General features: G+C 40.8%; 1 protein-coding gene across 5 annotated transcripts in view; it reads right to left on the bottom strand.

Annotated features, from left to right (window-relative positions):
• The window catches only part of LOC101859991 (spectrin beta chain), an 81,241-nt gene that overhangs the window by 36,525 nt on the left and 24,312 nt on the right, over window positions 1–20,404 (bottom strand). For all 5 annotated transcript variants that reach the window (XM_035971941.1, XM_035971944.1, XM_035971949.1 and 2 more), the window contains exons 3-18: window positions 13,989–14,140; window positions 12,895–13,068; window positions 11,807–11,979; window positions 9,286–9,401; window positions 8,346–8,458; window positions 7,761–7,948; window positions 6,954–7,136; window positions 6,039–6,296; window positions 5,425–5,563; window positions 4,519–4,684; window positions 3,734–3,978; window positions 2,899–3,099; window positions 2,220–2,336; window positions 1,611–1,688; window positions 1,007–1,171; window positions 399–601 (exon numbers count right to left, since the gene is read on the bottom strand). In XM_035971941.1, coding sequence (XP_035827834.1) covers window positions 399–601; window positions 1,007–1,171; window positions 1,611–1,688; window positions 2,220–2,336; window positions 2,899–3,099; window positions 3,734–3,978; window positions 4,519–4,684; window positions 5,425–5,563; window positions 6,039–6,296; window positions 6,954–7,136; window positions 7,761–7,948; window positions 8,346–8,458; window positions 9,286–9,401; window positions 11,807–11,979; window positions 12,895–13,068; window positions 13,989–14,140 — 2,671 coding nt within the window. The remainder of the gene's footprint in view (window positions 1–398; window positions 602–1,006; window positions 1,172–1,610; window positions 1,689–2,219; window positions 2,337–2,898; window positions 3,100–3,733; window positions 3,979–4,518; window positions 4,685–5,424; window positions 5,564–6,038; window positions 6,297–6,953; window positions 7,137–7,760; window positions 7,949–8,345; window positions 8,459–9,285; window positions 9,402–11,806; window positions 11,980–12,894; window positions 13,069–13,988; window positions 14,141–20,404) is intronic.

Genomic DNA, 20,404 nt, shown 5'->3' with positions numbered 1-20,404 from the left:
ATCAGCTGCAACAGCTGAAATCAAACACACTTTATTACAAAATATTTCTGTAGAAAGTATTAGAACCTTCATGGTGTAAGTGATACAGTGTCAGCCACTCCCCATCACCAGACTACACCGTGCTTGGTAACAATGTCTACAACAGATATAATAAAATAGTAACTTGATGAAGTCGCACCTAAAACCAGCCAGCAAGCACTCTGTGTCACACAATTTGGACCCCACATTTCATTCAACTAGTGTGTAATAATGTTCACCACATTAATGTATGACACATCACCAACCCTAATCTAGACTGCCCAATATGTTTATGCAGTACCACTCCATTGAATTAAGAATACTCGAGACTACAAAAATTTACATGTAGGTGGATGAACGGTTAAAAAACAACCACTCACGTGGCATTGAGTTGGTTCTGCCGCTCTACCACCTCTTCGGCGTTGGGATGCTCTGCCTGCATGAGCTGTCGTGCAAGTTGATTGACGACGGCCACCTTGGAGGCTGTCGCGTTCATCTCATGCTCGAAACTGTCGAAACGGTGCTTCATGATGGCAAGCTCTTCCACATCGTCCGTCACGATGATGGTGGTCAGGAATTTCTCCTGAAAACAGACAATATCAAAACTTTTTGTCACACAGTCTTTGAAATACCTGCCATCATCGCTTTGCTCTTGCACTTACTATCAGTACAAACCAAAAAGTAGAAGAAACATAAGTTCACAGAATATGATTTTGATAAATAATAAGAGTGGGTGAGGAAAGGTCAAGGAAAACCAATAAGCAGAAAGCTATTGAACAATAATCTATAAAATCACAGGTTAAAAGTTGGAGGGAATCGAGCTGAGAAACAGACAAATGGCTCAGTACATCTTCGCTAGAGTAACAGAATTTGTCAAATAAACCTACTAGGGTCACTATCTCAAAAAAAAAGGAAAGAAATCCTGAGTGATTATTACCACAAATATTCCCCATCATAGAGCTTCCTTCGAGTGAAAACCACAACAAACCTTCTCATCAATCCAGGTCTCCACGCCATCGGACTCATTGAAAAGTTTGTAAAGCGAAAGTGCATCAATGAGTCTCTGTTTACGCAATTTGGAGAATTCCAAGAGTTCTTGGTAGCGGCGATCGATGGAGGTCAGACGGCTCTGTACATCTGGTGACTCACGATCCTGAGGAGGGACAAACAGTGATAACAGTAAAGGAACATACCACGGAGAACGTTTATATTCACACAACACAAAATGATCCAAAAAGATAGCCTTTTAAAGAAAATGCCAGAGTATTAGGACAACACACAAGAGTGTGTGTGTGTGTGTGTGTGTGTGTGTGTGTGTGTGTGTGTGTGTGTGTGTGTGTGTGTGCGCGCGCGCACGTATATGTGCGTATGGTTGCACAGGTCCGAATGTGCTTATTTAGGTATTGACATTTACCAGGAACATCTTTTGTTACTAGAGCTTGGTAACTTGTGCACATTCAACCTGGGCTGTGCAACAGAATACAATGACTTTTTCTCAGTGTATAGACACTGACAGACCAAATTTTAATATCACAAACTGTAGGACATAACAAAGAAATTTCCCATGAATTCCCTTTACATCACTATCATACCTGTTCTCCCAGGTTGGCCGCTTGCTCATGCAGTGCTTCTATCACACTCTGGTAGCTCTTGAGTTCTTCTGTAACTTCCTGTACAAGACAACAGCAATTTATAATTAGTAAAGAGAAAAGCATTGACACATTAGTTATTTGGTGTAGACAAAAAGTAGGAATACCATAAATAATGGTGGGAATAAAAAGAAGTAGAACTTACTAGTGGCAACCCCCCTCCCCCACCCAATAACAAGAACAAAGCAAACCATTCATAATATCCTTTTTATTTGCACAGTGACAGCACTTCCATTGTCATATTTACCGAATATTTTTTTCTCATTTACTAAAGGAAGAAAGGGGTCCACAATAAGACTGCAGAGCTAAATCATCTGAATGATTGGGAGCATACCACGAATTTAACAAGATAATTTTTTAAAAAGTGTATTCATGAACTATGCATTAAAAAACAGACAATAATTTTTTATAAACCGATCTTTTAACAAACATTTTCTCCAAGATTCTTGAAAGTCCAAACTTTCCAAATCCCAAAAGAAACAATTTCTAGGAAATTTTCCTCAATAAGCACAAGCACAGCAGCACTGAGTACGAATTTGTTCCATTTTTTACCTTGTGTTTCTTGAGCAGAGACTGAACGCTGGCCTCGTCCTTGCCCACGTCCTCGCTGGAAACGAGTCTGAGGGTGTCCATCAACCACGTGTCCACGTCATCAGCATCAGCGAAAAACTGGGGACACAACACAATATGTTCAGATCTTCGGATTCAAGCTTTGACCAATGAAAACTTAACTTCCTTAAGTGTCAATACCATTGTCCTGAAGAAATTGTCAATGAAAATGTTTGCTTATATTATAATTTGCAATATTAGCATCCTTTTAGACTTAACTTCTCGTTTAAAAAAATGTTTTTAATAAAAAAGATGTATGGTTAAAAGCTGTACAATTCGGTACAATATGTAACTTAATCATACTGTTGCTTTGTTTTTAAAATTTTGGCATCTCAAGGCCAATACAGCAATAAATCACTATAGCAAGCTTTACTTTTTTTTTTACCTTGAACATAACGAGAAGTCAGATTCTCTGAAATTACCCAGAGAGAGAGAGAGAGAGAGAGTAAAAAAAGAAAGTACAAAGAAAATATGAATGAACAAATGTGTGCTTGATATGAAGTTTTTAAACTTTCATACAAATAATGGCATTATACAGTTTCACCAAATTTTAAGGGAGCATAGAACAAGCTGAGGTTAAAAGCTTCTCGTAAAATAGTCAAGAAAACAGTAGCTGTCTCACTTGGTAGAAGTCCACGGCTTCATTGAGTCTCTTTTTGCGGTACGTGGCCAGGTCAATGAGACTCTCCCATTGGGAAGAAATCTCGTTGTTTCTCTGTTCGATCTGGTCAGCACCAAAGTTGCCGGCCTCAATGAGCTCGTTGCTTGAAGTTTGAACCTCCTGCAAGTGGCTGTGACGGGCCGTCATCTCATCTTCCATAGCCTGGAGGAACAGAGTTCAAAAACCCATGTGAACGTGTTTGCACATATGTAAACGATCTTTTTTTAAATAAAGAAAACCTTAATGAACCCTTAAAAACACCACCTTATGTGAGCACAAATCTAAAAATTGTCAAAATAATCATTTTTAAAAAAGGCACTTTTCATTAATCAATTTATAATAAATGAAATTTATGACCCTTATGTTTAACTGAAACTCAGTCCATTTTCTTGATATGCAATTACTACAGTTCAATAAAAAAAATTTAAAAGATCATTAGGGAGGTTAAAAAATATATAGCTAGCTAATACATACACTTTGAATGGAATACCAACTAATGAAGCAAATCATACAGCCATTATGGAAACTAAAGTCTTTTTTTTGTAACTGAGAAAACTGTAAAAACAGTGCCATCTAATTCAACCTTATGACTAGAGCAACAACGACCGGAGCAAAGTTTTAAAAATTGGACTTTTAACATTCAACATAAAATCCTGTCGTATCGGGGGTACAATACAAGTAAAAGGTGATTTTTGGTTTTTTTAAACGAAACTAATAACAAGAAAGCTAAAAAAAATAAATGACAAAGGCACTGGTGTTAAGACCCGGGAAATATTTTATCCCATCTTATTTGTACCTTGTGTTTGCTGAGTAACAGGTTGACACTGGTGAGGTCATGACCCAGGTCAGGGGATGACATGAGCTGCTCTTTCTCTCTGATCCAGCCCTCTTCGTCGGCCATGTCCCAGTAGAACTGCCAGAGTTTGCGAGACTCCTCCAGACGTCTGCGGCGGTCGGCAGCCAGCTGACGCAGCTCCTCATATGCGCTGTCCAGCATGTTCATGCGCTCCTGGATCATCTCTGGGTTGCATGGTCGGTAGCCTGGATGATGATGAAGAATAGTTTGAGTCATTAGAAGCCCATCAACATAATAGTGCAGCGGAAAAAAGGCAAGATGGACGGACAGAAACGACAGATAGACAAATAAATTGAACAAAGAAAAGAGGAACGCGATATAAACCACCTCATAAGAAAAAAAAACCATATTGGTAATCCATTTCAAGGTCACAGCATCACATGATAGGCACTAGCTCCATAAAGAGTTCATTTGTTCGCTTGACTGAAAGGACAAAGAAATGAGAATCAAAATATCAAAAGAGACACAAATTGTAATACACATGAAATGGGAACATTTTCCAGAAAAGAAGCACATTTACACAATGATTTGTTTGAGTAAAGAAATGCATATCGACTCTATGTTGGGGGAAAAGGAACAATGGAGGGTAAGAAAAGAAGCTGGCCATACCTGTTAACCCCAGCAATCACCCGCAAAAGAAGGACAGGTAAGAAAGAAAGTATTTGTATGACAGGTGCAAAGAAGACCAAGAGTTAAAGCACACAGTTCAGACTGCAAAAACTTACCTCCAATTTCCGAAAAGTCATCATCAATGAAGCGTTGTGCTTGCCCATTGACAGTGGAAACTCTCTCCCCGACCACGTTGACATCTGCCTCTAGAAGACTGTGTTTCTGCAGTAGATCTTCCACACCCATCAGGTGCTTGCCATAATCCTCTGACAACAGGCGGGCCTAGAGGATCACAAGATATAAATTTAATACATTGCATGAGAGCAAGAACATTTCTCTAAGTTTCATTCATTCAAATTTTTGCCCTAAGGAAACCATTGTTTGTTTGAGCAGGCAGAGGTACATCGACACGATATGTCATTCAAAGCAAGAGAAAAGTGAGACTGACAGAAACAACAGAGGGAAAGAAAAGAAGAAGGACCTGGCAGTGGTGCCCTCCAACAGTCCCCTTCTTCAGGTTAGTCTTATTAAAATGATTGTCATACACTCGTCTTCACACCACATTGTATTGGGAGTGTCAAATGAACCTTACACATTATTGACAGGATGTGTGAAACTTCATTCAGAAACAACACATGACTATAAACAGTCACTTTCTTCTTGCTGTTTCAAGTGCCAGGTCTGAAATGCATCATCAATCACAGTTTGCCTCTCATTTCTATACTTGGATGTTTTAAACAAATTTGTATTAACCTGGTCTCTTGTCACCCTTCTGTTTAAGTTCTCAAAGTAAATTATTCTTGGTCTACATCTGCCAATTTTGCCTTCAATTTTTAAAACTGAGAGCAAGATGTTCATGGCGTTTATGTTAATTCAAGTATACTCTGAACTGCGTTTTAACGTAATTTAAATACTGAGTATTCTACAAACGTATAAAAGGCCCTTGTGTCCATCTAAGAGTACGAGGAATTGCACTTTAACGTAATGTAAACACTGAGGATTACGACCACCAAGTTATTCACCTTGATCTCTTCCATCCAGTCCAGGATGTAGAGCATCTCTTTGAAGACCTTGTAGAGGCTGAGGGTAAGCTCCAGACGCATGCGCCGGGCCTGTAGCAGCTCTAGCAGGTAGTTCCACAGACGCAGCACGTTGTCACGACTGGGGAGACAGGAAGGTAAAAGTAAAGCACAAACCTCCATGTCTTTGCGCATCATGATGATCATGATCAGCCCACTGCTTCCAGTGCCTATAAGATATAGCTGAAACCCACTGTGACTGTGACCCCTGCAGTGACCCTGGATGTTGTGAACTATGTCAAACAATTTGAATAGGGATAGGGGCCTTGCGAGCTGTATTCAAATATTACCGACAGAAAAATGCCAAGACAGGGAGACGTCAATGAACGAATGACTGCTCTTTGTACCAAAGGTAACACAACTTTACTTTTAATTTCAAACTTTGAGTCTCAAACTCTACTTAATATTTCAAACTTTACTTCATATTTTAAGTTTTACGCTAAATTTCAAACTTGATATTACAAATTCTCCATGCCGGTAGTTTACCACAACTTCCCATGCTGGTTGCCAACATGGGAAGCAAACACTGTTAGAGCTACAGGCGTGTGCAAACTCACCGGGCATTGATGCGGTCTATGTCATGGTAGTTCTCCTGCTCCAGCTCGCTCGCCACGGCCACTACTGCAGAGACACGCTCCTCATAAGCATTGATGTCTGTCTCGATAGCTTCGTGTTTCTTGGTGGCTGCCTCCACAGCTGCCAAGTCATTGCCGAAATTGTCCTGTGCCACCAGTCGCTGGTTCTCACTCAGCCACTCCTCACGCATGCCTGCCTTACGTCCGAACCGAGCCGCAAGCTGCTCCAGCTTCTCTTGTCTGAGGACCAGGAGGGGGGGACATGCTGGTTAGCTTAAACATATTTCAAACACTAAAAGCTTCAGGAGTTACAATTGTAAAGTAACAATAACAATGAGAAAAACACATAAAGAATAAAATACAGCTGAAATAGTCCAAAAAGCCACCCAAAGTCGAGGAGAAAAGTGGTAATCTTCAACAGGTAGATATCTTGGACAGAGTCATAAATTAAGATATTGAAAAAAAGTAAGAAGGAAGGTGAAAAGTAATCATTTGTACAAGTAACTGACTTAGATATGTGGCTGTAAGGGCAGATTCGACAGTATTACAGGGGTATAGGCATTTTTTTACTCAAAACACAAAACAGAAAACCCTCTGAAGTACTCATGAGACTGTATTTTTGCAGTTAAAGCAAGGTGTTCAAGGTCTTTATGTATCCTTTGAGCTGCATTTCTCTCTGCCCAATGGTTCTAATAGTCAGCAGCCCATGTGGGCTTTTTCCCGTACCATCTTTTTGATTTCTTATCATGAACTTCACAACAGTCTCCTTAGAAACTACATTTCTGTTGCCAGTAGTCTATTTTTACTTTTTTAAACAATTGTCCAGGATTCATGGGCTCAATATAACGAAAAATTGAGAAATTGGGACAAAAACAATATTGAACTTGTATATCTGACCTGATGAGTTCCTCCCTGAGAGACAGCTCTCTCTCGTGCTCTGCCTTGTCCAGACGCTCCCAAGCCTTGTTGATGTCCGACAGCAGCTTGCCTTCCTTTGGCAGGTACGGACGCTGGTTGTTGGCGCGCATCTTGCTCTGGATGGTGAACAGCAAGATCTCCAGGTTGCCTTTCTCGTCAAATCTGGACAAAAACAAACAGGTTGTTATTGAAAAAAACCCACAACAAGTTGCTTCAAAAACACAAGTATGTTATTCTTCAAAAACAGAAGTAGTGTTCTTGATAAGACCTCTCATCAGCCACTTGTTTGAGAAAAGAGAGAAGCGCATTGACACAATAAGTTATTCAGTGCAGGGGAAAAGAAACACAGAGGGAAAGAAAAGAAGAAAAACCCACCAGTGGTGCCCTCCAACTACCAGCCTTGTCAGTCATATGAAATGATTTCTCTTGAAGGACAAATACACATGGCTTGCACTTTCCTCCACAGAAATGCAAAAAGCAACAAAATCCTTCATGCTTCCATTGACACAGTCACAAGTTGTATCATTTAGGATAAGTTGCTTTGACTCTACCTGTCAAAGCCAACCCAGGCTGAGTGGGAAACAACAACCTAGCAGACAGACAGGGATACTCTATATCAAATTATAAACTTCCACACTCGCAAAACTCATAACTTCTGAGTGCAACTGTAAAGAACTTGCTTCTACACCACAGACGCCAATTTTATTGTTAGTACAACTGCAGACTTCACAGAACAACTGGCACGGAACTGAACAATGTTCTGTCCCGTGAGAAGCAGTGACTCACTTGGGTGGTTTCTCCACGATGCGGTAGGTGCTGAAGGCTGCCAGCTGCTGCTGTACCCCGGTCAAGGAGTTGGCAAACTGGCGGTCATTCAGGATGACGATGGTCTGCTCGATCCATTCCAGGAGGTCGGAGGTCATGCTCTCATACTGGTTGATCATGCTCTCTGTGTTGATGGCATTGTCAATGACCTGTGGGTACCAGAGATTGTTTGTTAGTTTGAGTAAAGAGGAAGACTATCAACACAACAGTGGTGATTTAGCACTTGAAAAAAGGATGACAGACACACAGAAACAACAGATGGAAAAAAAACAAGTAAAACCTATCAGTAGGGTACTCTGACCATCTACGGTTTGTACACATACAGGACACAAAGCAATGAAATCTGTTTGCCTTAAATTAGTTCCAGAGTAGATAAGTCAATTTACAGATGGTAAGACCAACAAATAAAACTGCAGTGAATTATTCTAAACCTGATAAGAGTTATAACATGAAAGCCTTAACATTGAAACAGAATTGTTTTTCAAAAAGAAGCTGTTGTCCAAAGATGTAAATTTTGTATAGCTTCTGACAACAACAAAAGCTGACCTTTCCGATACGTTTTCCTTGCACGGAGTCAGCCTTCATCTTGGAGAAGTAATGGTAGTATGTGACCACATAGGTGATGATGGACTTTTCATCTGGGAACTCCACATTCACATCTGGAAACGTACAAAATATAGAATGTAATGATCCGTTCTATTCTAATTATCAATCGGTAATGAAAAAATAAAACAAATATACACTGCAATAAGATTGTTTGAATTTGAGTAAAGAGAAGCACATCGACACAAAAATGGTCATTTAGTGCTGGGAAAAAAGTAAGACAAACAGACAGAAACAACAGAGGGAAAGTAAAGAAGTTTTTGTTTTAGTAAGTGTTTTATGGCACTTGCAACACAATAAGGTCTTATAAGTGCCGAAGATTAGAGGTGTTACAAGAGAGTAACAAACAAAAAAGAAGGAGGGGAGATAAAGATAATAGATAGGAAAGAAGAAGCAAACCACACCAGAGCACCCGCCAACCACCCATGGAAAGTAAAGAAAGCACACTAACATTCATACCCTTCAAACAAAAGGCATAAAATTTAAATGATAAATTACAGAAGTCAAGAATCACAATAGCTGCTGTCCTGTGTGTGTTTGTGTATCCGGACATGGGTGTGCAGCTAATCTGTGCTTGCGGATGAATCTGTGCTTGCAATAAGAGAAAATATGCATTTCACAGTTCCCTCCACAAACGAGACAATAAAGTCACAAGAACAACAACATAACTTTAGACCAAAGATCAGGGTTACCCAATAGTATGCTTCTTTGCTTGAGTAAAGAGAAGCACATTGACATCAAATTGTCATTTCAATGTTCATGCTAGAGAAAATGCAAGATAGACACACAGAAAGAATGGGACCTCTCAGGCAGCGCCCTTTAACTGCCCATATCCAAACAAGAAACAAGAAGAAAAAAAGGGTCTTCCCCCTCTTGGACCTACCCTCAGGATCCAGCAGACTGGTCAGTCCCAGCTTGTCCTCGGCCGTGGTGAAGGCGTTGTTCAGGTTGTGCATGGCGTTGGACTTTTGCAGCTTCTCATACTGGATCAGATCTGGCCTGAAAGGATAATAGCACATCATTGTCAGTTAAGTTTTTTTACCACAATAATTTTGTCTTGAACAAGCCTTTTTTAACACTTCCATTAAAAAGGTACTTTGGATTGTTTGCGTATAGAGATCACGCACTGACACAAACAGGGAAACTAAATTGTAGTAAAGGGAGAATTTACGATACAAAGACTGGAACACAAGACTTCAAGAAAAGAAACAGAGCTTCCCAGTGGGGCAAGCCAGCAAACTACTCCTGAAGGGAAAACATATTGGTCATTCAGATTCTTTTTACAAATATAATTTGTCATGTACTAGCCTCCTGGACACTACCAGGAGGTTTTTTTTATCTTTTGAATAAAGAGAAGCACATCAACTCAATAAAAGCTGTTTAGTGCATGGAAAAACCAAGACAGGCAAACAACAGAGGGGATAAAAACAGACCCACCCGTGGTACCCTCCAGCCCCCCACACGGCCACAAGGTAACATATTGTAATTGATCATCATTGAAATAAAACGTACAAGTTGGGGGAAGTTTACCCAATACACCCATTTAGCTGCCTCCAACAACAACAAAAAGGGCAAACATATAAATTTAAGCTGGACACAGAATGATCAGGCTGCTCTTTTGTATGTTTGTACATTAGGGCACAAATCATAGTATCAAAATATTGAAAATGTTCTTTATCCACATGCATAATTTGTGTATGAGGTGACATACAAGATCTGTGTATGAGGCGACTTACACATATGCACACTCATTCACAAGTAAAATGATCCCTTAAAAAAAAGAAGAGTGAAAAAAACCCAAAAAAAACATACGGAATAGCACCCCCCAGCATTAATATTTTAAACACTTCATCACATTGTGGTGTCAGTTTTGAGCAAAGGGAGAAAAGGGCTTATTTCAACCCCTCATTAGATAAAGATACATCAGAATACAAATGTCAAGGGATATACCAAGACAAAATTAAACATATATTAAGTCCAGCCCAACAGGCCTGTGTTCAGACAGCCATGAATGCAAACAATGGGTCCATTTACCGTGACCCCCCCCCCCTTTTTATTCCCCCCCACAGAAAAAAAATGAAAAAACAAGAACAGCACTGCTATCCCATTCATTATAGCAGAAAGAGATCAATACTGTGTGGGCCTAATCAATACAGCACCATGCAATATTTCCTTCCTTAACTCTTGCCTCCTGACTCATGCCAGTGCATAAAACCACAAGGCAAATTATCCCCTACAGGATATCTATTGTGCCTCATTTGTATGCCATAAGTAAAATCTATATCATGAAAGTTCCAAAACCACCATAAACCAAACCCAAAATATAGTGAATCAGACAAGTTTTGGAGAGCGCTAGAAGAGGCATCCACATCCCCCCACCCCCCTCTCCCCACCCCCCTTACTTGTTGGAACAAAGCCAGCACATGGAAGCAGGGGGAGAGAGAGAGAGAGAGAGGAGGGAGAGAGAGAGAGAGAGAGAGGGATGGAGAGAGAAAGAGAGAGAGAGAGAGAGAGTGTGTGTGTGTGTGTGTGTGTGTGCGTGCGCGTGTGTGTCATCAAACCGGACATTGGATACAAAAACAACAGAATCTCAAAATAACACAATAACATACTGTCCAACAAATCAATTATGTATGATCTCAACAAAGATCTACGATTCTGGATTCTGTGGGAGGGTGCTGGTGTGTGTGTGTGTGTGTGTGTGTGTGTGTGTGTGTGTGTGTGTGTGTGTGAGTGTGAGTGTGTGTCAGTGTGTGTTTGTGGGGGGGGGATAGGGTAGGGGGAAAGGAGATGATAGTGTAGGGGGATTTTATGCTGAGCTATACCGAGAAGTAAAACGAGTGCAAACCCCAATCTGTAGGTCATGAATATTGTATTCTATATTCAGCCCAAAGAGCTTGTGAACATAATTTTTGTATTGATGGACCAAACAAAGATATACACTCTTGTCTCCATAAACCTGACACTTTAAAGTTTCCCAAATGCGAGCTTTTTTTGTTGCATTTTAACACCCATTTTAAAAAAACAACAAATTTTCATTTCCTTCCAACCAACATATCGTCGGCCAGTTTTTTAAAAGTAGTCAGCCAAAAATTTTTAACATAATTTTTAAAAAATTGCAGTTACCTAATCTGTGGTATCAATCAGTCGCATGTAGTCAAAAAATATTTGGTTGAACTTCAAATTGTTAACTATGAAAAAAGCAAGAAAAAACACATAATTTAGGGACAATTGCTAAAAGAATACATCATTTTTTTCTCGCCTGAGAAATTTTGCTTTTTGAAATTGCAGACGATATATGCTTTTAAAACAGTTTTACAACAACAAAAGCTCAGATTTTATACATCAACCTGCGCTTCGGGGACTTTTTTTCCCATAAATAATTTTCTTTTTTTTCCACCTACCTGTGCTTGTGGATGAGAGCATTGAAGGCCAGCCCGTCCCTCCAACTGGAGGTGAAGTTTCGCACGTTTACATTGGGGTATCCCGCAGTCTTCATCTGACACCACAGCAACAACGCATCCTTGGCAGACTTGGTCTCATTGTTATCCACTTCCTCAATGGTAATGTCTTGGATCTAATACAAAGTTTTAAAGAAGATTGTCCATCAGAAAAAAATGGTACAAAAAGCAAACCAGTTTGCAAAAAATATAGCTGACTAAAGTTTATCTGAATGGTCTCTAAAACGAAATGTGTCAGACATTCTCACTTTACATGTCTGAGAGCACTAAACCCATACTCTTCGTTTTCAATGTTAATAGAGTAAAACTATCAGGGGTCAACCAGTCTTTTTATCTTTGACATCAGTATGAAAAATATAAGAAACAGCAGGTGTGCCATCTAGCGAGACATACACAACTGGTAAAAATTCAAGACATCTCAAAATGAAACACTGCCAATAATCTCATTTTCATTTATTATTTTAAAACAATTTTTTTTTAATTGAAAAAAATCAGGGGTTGCCATCAGCTATTGGTGACGAAACCTTTATCAAATACACAGTAACATTCACACAGTTCTTTCAAAAGGCATAAAATAACAGAAGTCAAGAATCAAATCAGCCGCTGTCCTGTTTGTTTGTGTGTCAGGACTCAGGACATGGGTGTGTCGCTAGTCTGTGTTTGAGGATGAGAGTCTGTGCAATTCTCCAACATTTGTTTCTCATTTGGAATCAGGATGATGGTCCATATGAGTTGTGTGTGTACATGTGAGTAAGTGTGTGCATGTGCATGAGAATTTGTGTGTGTTTGCATGTGTGCAAAAGAGAGAGTGTATGTGAGAGTGAGTGTGTCTGTGTGTCTCTGTGTGTGTGTTTGTGTGTCTCTGTGTGTGTGTGTGTGCGTATGTGTGTATGTGTCTGTGTCTCTCTGTGTGTTTGTGTGTGTCTCTCTGTGTGTTTGTGTGTGTCTCTCTGTGTGTTTGTGTGTGTGTGTGTGGGGGGGGGGTGTATATGCATGCACTTTCGTCTGTACTCTGAGAAGCTTGTACTCACTTGGAATCTGAGGATGATGGTCCAGATAAGACCCAGAGTGAGGCGAGAGCTGCCGTCCACAATGTCGTGAGCTCCCATGTTCTCCAGGTGCACGCGCTGCTCGTGCAGGAAGGTCAAGGCCTTGTCCACATTCTCCAGGCAGTGGATCCTCATCTTGCCTTTGGTGGGACGAGGCTGGCACAAACACACACAGAAGAAGTTGTTTATTTAATGAGGCTGTCTCTCTGTCCCCCTCTCTCACCAACACACACACACACACATACATACAGCTGAATGTTACTGGGACAAAGTCGTTACACACAGAAACAAAAGATATTTTTTACGACAGTCTGTCACACGCAAAGAAATACACACACACAACATGCAAACATTCATTGAGGCAAGGCTGTCACAAATATATAAAACAAAAAACATCAGGACTTAACCCATAATGTCTTGCCTCCCGAAACAGAAGTATTTAACATGCATTTTAGAGAAACAAACTTGACTGGTTTGAAAATATTCACAAATTATGGGATTTTTTGTTTGGTTTTTTTCTTGAGGGCATTTTTACGCTTCTAGCACTCAAAAGCAAAAAAAGTTAGAAAACTATCAAAATAAAAATTCTGCTATCTAGCTGAATTTGGAATCTGAGGTTGATGATCCATATTAGTCCTACGGTAAGTGAGTGAGTGCGTCTGTGTATGCATGTGCGTATGTGTGAGTGAGTGAGTGTGTCATTACGACACAGGGAAAAAAAAGAGGAAAACACCCTCTAAACACCTGCAGTCAAACAGTTTGAAATGGCAGGCTATACTTTAATTTAACTAAATAAACTGTAGAGGCAGCAAGTGGTTGGATCACTTGAAAAAGAAGCACAAACAAGTTGTATTTAAATTCTCCAAGGAAAACATTGTATTCAGGCTTTAAAAATAATCTTTTTTTTTTCCCCAAATAAGCCTACTTCAAGAATATTTGCTGTTAACATGCCAGTACAAATATCTGAAATAACTGAATTAGACCAGACTGGAAATAAAATATATATAAAATGCTGCGTGCTTAAATGCACAGAATACAATGCCTTAAATGCACAAACAAAATGATGCTGCACTCACCAGCCTTTCTCCTGACAGCACTTCCAGCAGCTTGATGAGCATGCGTCCATCCCTCAAGTCTACGTACAAGTCCTGGATCTTGTGGTTGACCCGGATCAGATGAGAGTTGACCCATTTCTGGAAAGTCTTTTTCTGGACTAGCTCACGTTCATCTGGAATGGGCAAGAAAAAAAAATGCAAGTCCTGGGTCAGCTAAAAGATATTACATTTCAAATAACCTTCTTTAGTCCACAACATCCATTCTCCCTGAAAAAAAAACCCCACCAAAAAGAATGACATTATTTAAACTTCAGCAACGCTAATAACCCACCAGAAAGATCATGCTGATCTTTTGTGTATTTGTATATTAATGCACCTAACAAATACTGTAATACACACTGTTGTTAATCCTGGCACAAAACTCTCTGCCTTTGTGGGTAACCTGGAAAACACTCGCGTACAATGACTATATTATGGACTAGTAAGTAAAAACCTCATACCCATGGATGTAGTTCAGACACAAAGGCCTTCCTTAACTATTGATATAACACAGAAAAAGAAGTGCATATTTTCCAAACTTCAGCTTTTTATTTCTTTTGAATAAAAAGTTTGACCAAAAGGCATGTGCACTAAACACTACCAATGAAACTGACAAATTAATTTCCTCTCAGTTTAAATTCTAGACACATAAAAGCATTTACTCAGTGCTTTATTATTGACCTTATTTTCATTGGGTGAATGAGCAACACTGGTGTGTCCGAAGGTTTAAAGGTAGAAATGTCAGATGTCACCATCAGCTTGAAAGACATCAAGATATGAATTACCTCTTTGAACCCCATCAGACGCTTCCCCATCGGACACTGGGAGCGTCCAGTACTAGTCACCACTGTTTCATTTTATTTAGTGTTAGCTTTAGCTTGTTTTTCAGAACTATTCCCCAACCAAGTTTATTAGTAAAGTGTAAGACTTTGTTTTCGCTATTTTGAAGTTAGAAGCAAGCTTTTGGGGGTATATGAGACATAGTGTGCAGAAAAAAAAACTCAGGGAAATGGTGGAAACAACTCAGGGCTTAAATAGTTAAGAGCAAGAAGAAAAAAGTAGTAGTTACAGAGTAAATCAGGTAGGCAACTGATATTTTCCCCTTCAAATCCCTTGCGTGAGAGTTAACTGCAAATTTCTATGAACCTCAGGAACTTGAACTGAAGCTACCCCCCCCCCCAAAAAAAAAAACAACAACAAACAAACAACCCAAAAAACATACAAACACTATTCCTCCCTGTTCCTTATCTCACTCCCAACCATCCATCACTGTTTACCTCCCCCTTCCCCTGGGAAAAAAACCAGCACTCCTACATTCCTTTCTTACCCCCTACCACGACATTACCATCAAATCATACTACTCTCCCACCCAATCAAATCATTTTATGAAATCACAAGGGGACACTTAGAGAGTAAAGGAAATACTGCAAGGCGACATATTGATTACATCAGGCCAGTTATCTTACTGTCAAGTTGACCTTGAGTCTGAGTGCATGTTAGACTGGCTAGACACAGTAGGCTCTCCACTTTCTTATCTCACAGCCATTAACGTTGTTTCAAAGCATTGGGGGGGGGGGGGGGGGGGTTTCTTCGGTACAATAGATTTTTTAATGGGTTTGTTTCGTACAAAAACATTTTTTAAACTATACTTTCTATTTCATTTGTACCACCCCTAAATAAAATAGAAAAAATACCATCCAAGCTCTAGATCTAGATTAGAAACCCATTACACTACAGTGCGCGCGCGCGCGCGCGTGTGTGTGTGTGTGCCCGCCAATACGCACGCGGGCCGCGGGAGCACATGAACACGCGCAGCAAAAGACAATTTCAAAACTATTTTACAGAACGACAGCTTACTTCAAACATTGAAATTCACATGAGTGACTAGCTTTTCCCAGCAATACGGGCATCAATAACACCAGAACGGTTGATTTTTGCACTCTCTACATTTTATATTGATACTTCTGCAGAAATGTCCCACAATGCCCCGCGTCCCCTGCTTTTCTCGTCCAGAATTATTCCCAAGTCTAGCGTCCCCTGTTAGCAATGTAATCTCCAAACGACCCCATACTCCCCCGCCCACACCCATTCAAGTCTCGCTTCCTGTCAGCAATATAATCCCAAAACACACTCGTGGTCACATGTAAGGGCCACATATAAATACTATTACCAGAGCTTGAGTATTACGTGTTCAGTTGACATTGAGAGCTGTTCTGCAAGAGTGCACCTTTTGTGTGTGCTAACCAGAGTGAATGTGGATACCCAGATCTAGGGCGGGGGGAAGTCCAGGCTAGTCTATTTTCCAAGCGGTGTCCCCGAGCAGACGGATCAGGCAGACACTCAATGTTCTTCCGCTCCATGTACCACCTTCTCCCTCACTTCGACATGTGAACAGTATCGGGGCAGTATGAAACGTATTGGCATCGTATCTTAGGGTAATCTAGGCTTTTTCATATTTCAAAGACACTGATTACCATGTGAAGTCAGTTTGGTTTTTTTTTTTTTTTGGGGGGGGGGGGGGGGGGGTTGGTGTTTTTTTCAGTGTGTGTGTTTACAGGAATTGCATTTTCAGGGGAAATATTTCGGTATCGAATGACATTCTTTACCATTGCTTGAAATGATATTTAGATGTCAAAATTATAAAATTTGGAACATGTCGCGTTTTGCCACAAAAAAAGAGAAAAAGATGCACTTTTACTCCAGGAGGCGCCCTAACACCGCGACGCTAAGAACTCCTAGCTTCTCAATGTGCAACTACCCGGGGAAAATTCGCTACAATAAGTCCCAAGCCGCGGTTGCTGCAGCAGGCGTTTTTGTGTGAGGCGATGGTTGGGTGTCCCCCGCACCACACACGAGAACGGTGTACTGTCACAACATAACGCTACACACGGCGGATTATTTTTAGATGTCAATGAGGCGTGCATTTCTTAGTCCCGTGTACACAAGAGGCCACAGAGTGCGCACCACAGACGGACGCCCACGCCGGCTCCCACAAAGACAGGCTGTGCTCTCCACTCAAAAGTACGACAAACACACAAGCCGACTCCATATCTCCTCAGACCCGACGATAGCGGTGCATTTTCGTGCATACTACAGCGTCACCGAGGCCTTAAATTTAACAAGAGTTTTACGGCACTTGCAACACAAATGGGTCATATTAAGTGCCGGACATCAAATGTGTTACTAACTTACTGGAGAGTAACAAGAAGAGGAGGAGTAACCACATAGAGGCTTTCAACTAAAAAAAAAAATGGCCGAGATTTTTTTAAAATGTGTTCGTAATGTTTATCATTTAGATAATTTATCAGGTGGGGATTCTTGGACCATGCATGTCAGGGCCAACCAGGGCTTAGAGCGATATAACGCCCAGGCAGATAGACGGAGACACTCAATTAAAAAATTCATCTGTTCGGGAATCGAACTCACTTCTGCGTGCAACTGGAACATAACCACTACACTATAGATGACTATAAACTTGGCGAGGGATATGCATCATTTAGAAAAACAGAGGCGAGCTGCCACGTAGCACTGACACCCCCCCCCCCCCCAAAAAAAAATAAAAAAAAATTAAAATAAATAAATAAATAAATAAATAAATAAATAAATAACCCTTCCGAAAAAGGAACACTGGGTCGCTCGATAACACAGACGCAACAAGACGGCCGCGACATGTATAAACGCATAATAAGTTTATTTCTTGACTTTGAGCGTTTCTCTGCGTGTTGTAGACAACGTTACCAATAAAGAGACAGTGAGCGATCGTGAAAAAAATCAAAACGACAGACAGAAATAATACAATATAAGAAAGTACTGAGGGAAGAAGTAGGTCGTAAAAGAGGCACTCTTCAACCACCTGTACACCCTTAAGGTCTCTGGTTAAATTTCGTTGTTCATCCGTCATGCGAGCAAATACCTTGAGACATATCTCACGCAAAGATGAATCAAAAATAACGATGGGAAGTTGAAGGACCAGAATACCATGATACCTCCCGACAAACTAACGGACGTGCCCCCTCCCCCCCCTCTCTCTCTCTCTCCCTCCCCATGTATCCCTCCCTTACCCCATCTCCCCATTCCCCCCTCTCTCCCCACGATTTCATTACACTGTTGAGGGACAGACCAGAACACCACGTTACCTCTATACAATTACTTATGGCTCTATCTACTATTTCCATCACGATGTGTCATTATGCTGGGGAGAGGCGGACTCGACATGGTCCGTTAAGCACCTATTCACGTAAAGTGTTAACAATCTATTTAAAGGGGAAGCCCTGACAATCAATAAATGCAAGTAATGCCCCTTCCAATGCGAATCTAACTGTGAAGTTCTCCATCGCTTAACAAACCGCTAGGCATAAGTTGGACAGTGAGTTAACATTCGAATTTGGGTAAAGAGAAGGGCATCGGCACGACAACGGGCATTAAAAAAGTAAGAGTGATAGACAGACAGAAAAAACACACAAATGAAAAGAAAAGAAATGGGACCAATTAAAGGCGCCCTTCAGCTACCCAAGCGAGTTGACATCGCGCACGCGATACGACAATTCGAAGTGGAAGTGGGGCCAAGAAGTGCTTTAATATTGAAGAAGTTCGTCAACGGGACTTTGACACTGCATGGCGTCATGTCAAGTGAGATCGAGTACAATTGAGTACGGAGAAGCACATCGACACAATAACGGTCAATTAGTGAAAGGAAACAGTAGGACAAACAGACAAAATAAACAAAATAAGATAAATCATTTAATTTTTACACCGCTGCAGTGATAAGTTGCATTGCCTGATCACCCCGTACTGGCATACTCCTTTAGGAGAGTTGCAATACATTGGTACCTCGCCGTGTCTTAAACACGTATATATTCTTATGCTGTAAATGTTTTACTACCCCCATTGACACTTTATATATTTTTTTAAATTTCATTTTTTACAAATATTCTTATTCTTTTTTCTTTCGGGTTTTTTTTTTTTTTTTTTTTGGGGGGGGGGGGGGGCTCCTTCGATCCTGTCTGTCAGGGCCAACTCGGGAAGAGTGCGATACAACATCCCAGTAGACAGGCGGAGGTGCTCCATTAAAAGCTTCCCTACACGGGAGTCAAACTCACATCTTCGGCGTGCTACAGCAAAGAACCAAACCCTCCACAGACGTAGGCCAAGCGGCGTCTTCAGTTCTGTCCAGTTTGCAATCCCCTCCAAACCCAGCACGTTATCTGTCTGTCTGTGGGCACAGAGAGCCGGTTGCGCGTCTCGGGTCTTGGGTCAAGTAGCGGGACTATGTGTCTGTGGTCCAGACCTGCTCCAAGCAGCATTAGGCTGACCGGACAAGTGGCCACAGCCGGGGACTTCCCACAGCCACCACCACACTGACGCCCCACGGATCGGGAGATAATTTACTTCAAACGCCACACGCAAGCTAGATAATTGCTTCCTCAGCAATTACAGTCGTGTACTAAACTGGGAAAGAGGCAGTACAGAGAATTGCTGAACACTCAAGGCTGGAGAAATTATGAGGTTGAAGGAGAAACATCGACTTAACAATAAGCATTTGTTTTCTTTGATTTAGTTAGACTTTCCAGCACTTGCAATTCAGATAGGCCATGTAAGTGTCAAGGACCTGTGGTATTACTAGAAACTAACATACAAAGAAAAAAAAAAAGAGGACAGATTTGGAGGATTGACTTTCATTGGAAAGGATCAGCAAACTACACCATAGCACCCGCCAACCACACATATTTAGGGTGGGGGCGTCAAGATAAAGATACACAAATAATTACGAGTAAAGAAATATATTCTGACACAATAACGATTTATCATCTTTTAGAACAGGAGGGTGAGGGGGGGGGGCAATGTAGACAAACAGAAACCACGGAAAGAAAACAAAAAGAAGGATCTATCCATGGCGCCCCTCCAACCACTCGAACACAAACACCTGAGTGACTACACGTAAATCGTGTGTACGCATAGGACACATCCACACCCACCGCTTACAGATCATGGGTGACAGGGTAGCGGTCACGGCAAACAAGATCAAACGTTCGGGAAATAAGTTAGTTCTGGTCAAAGGAAATGAACGATCGACTGTTAGAAAAGACTGGGAACTACCAGTGATGCTAGTTTAGTTTTAGTAAATGTTTTACGGCACTTGCAACACAATATGGTAATATATAAGGTTATATATACTAGTGGTGCCTTCTATATAACACTTAATCGCTTTCATTCACTGTAACGGTTAAACAAGACAGGAAAAGTGTAGAACGGAGAAACAAAATTACCTAGGGAAACATAACCACATGGAATAATTGACCAGGTCAAATGATCGTGAACTACGAACGCACGTACTATCTCTCTCTCTCTCCCACACACTCTCTCTCTCTCTCTGTGGTGTGTGTGTGTGTGTGTGTGTG

This window comes from Aplysia californica, unplaced genomic scaffold (assembly GCF_000002075.1).
Source record: "Aplysia californica isolate F4 #8 unplaced genomic scaffold, AplCal3.0 scaffold00020, whole genome shotgun sequence".
Taxonomy (NCBI): Eukaryota; Metazoa; Mollusca; class Gastropoda; order Aplysiida; family Aplysiidae; genus Aplysia; species Aplysia californica.
The sequence above is the reverse complement of the archived record's forward strand: the minus strand, read 5'-3'. Positions and strand labels throughout refer to the sequence as shown.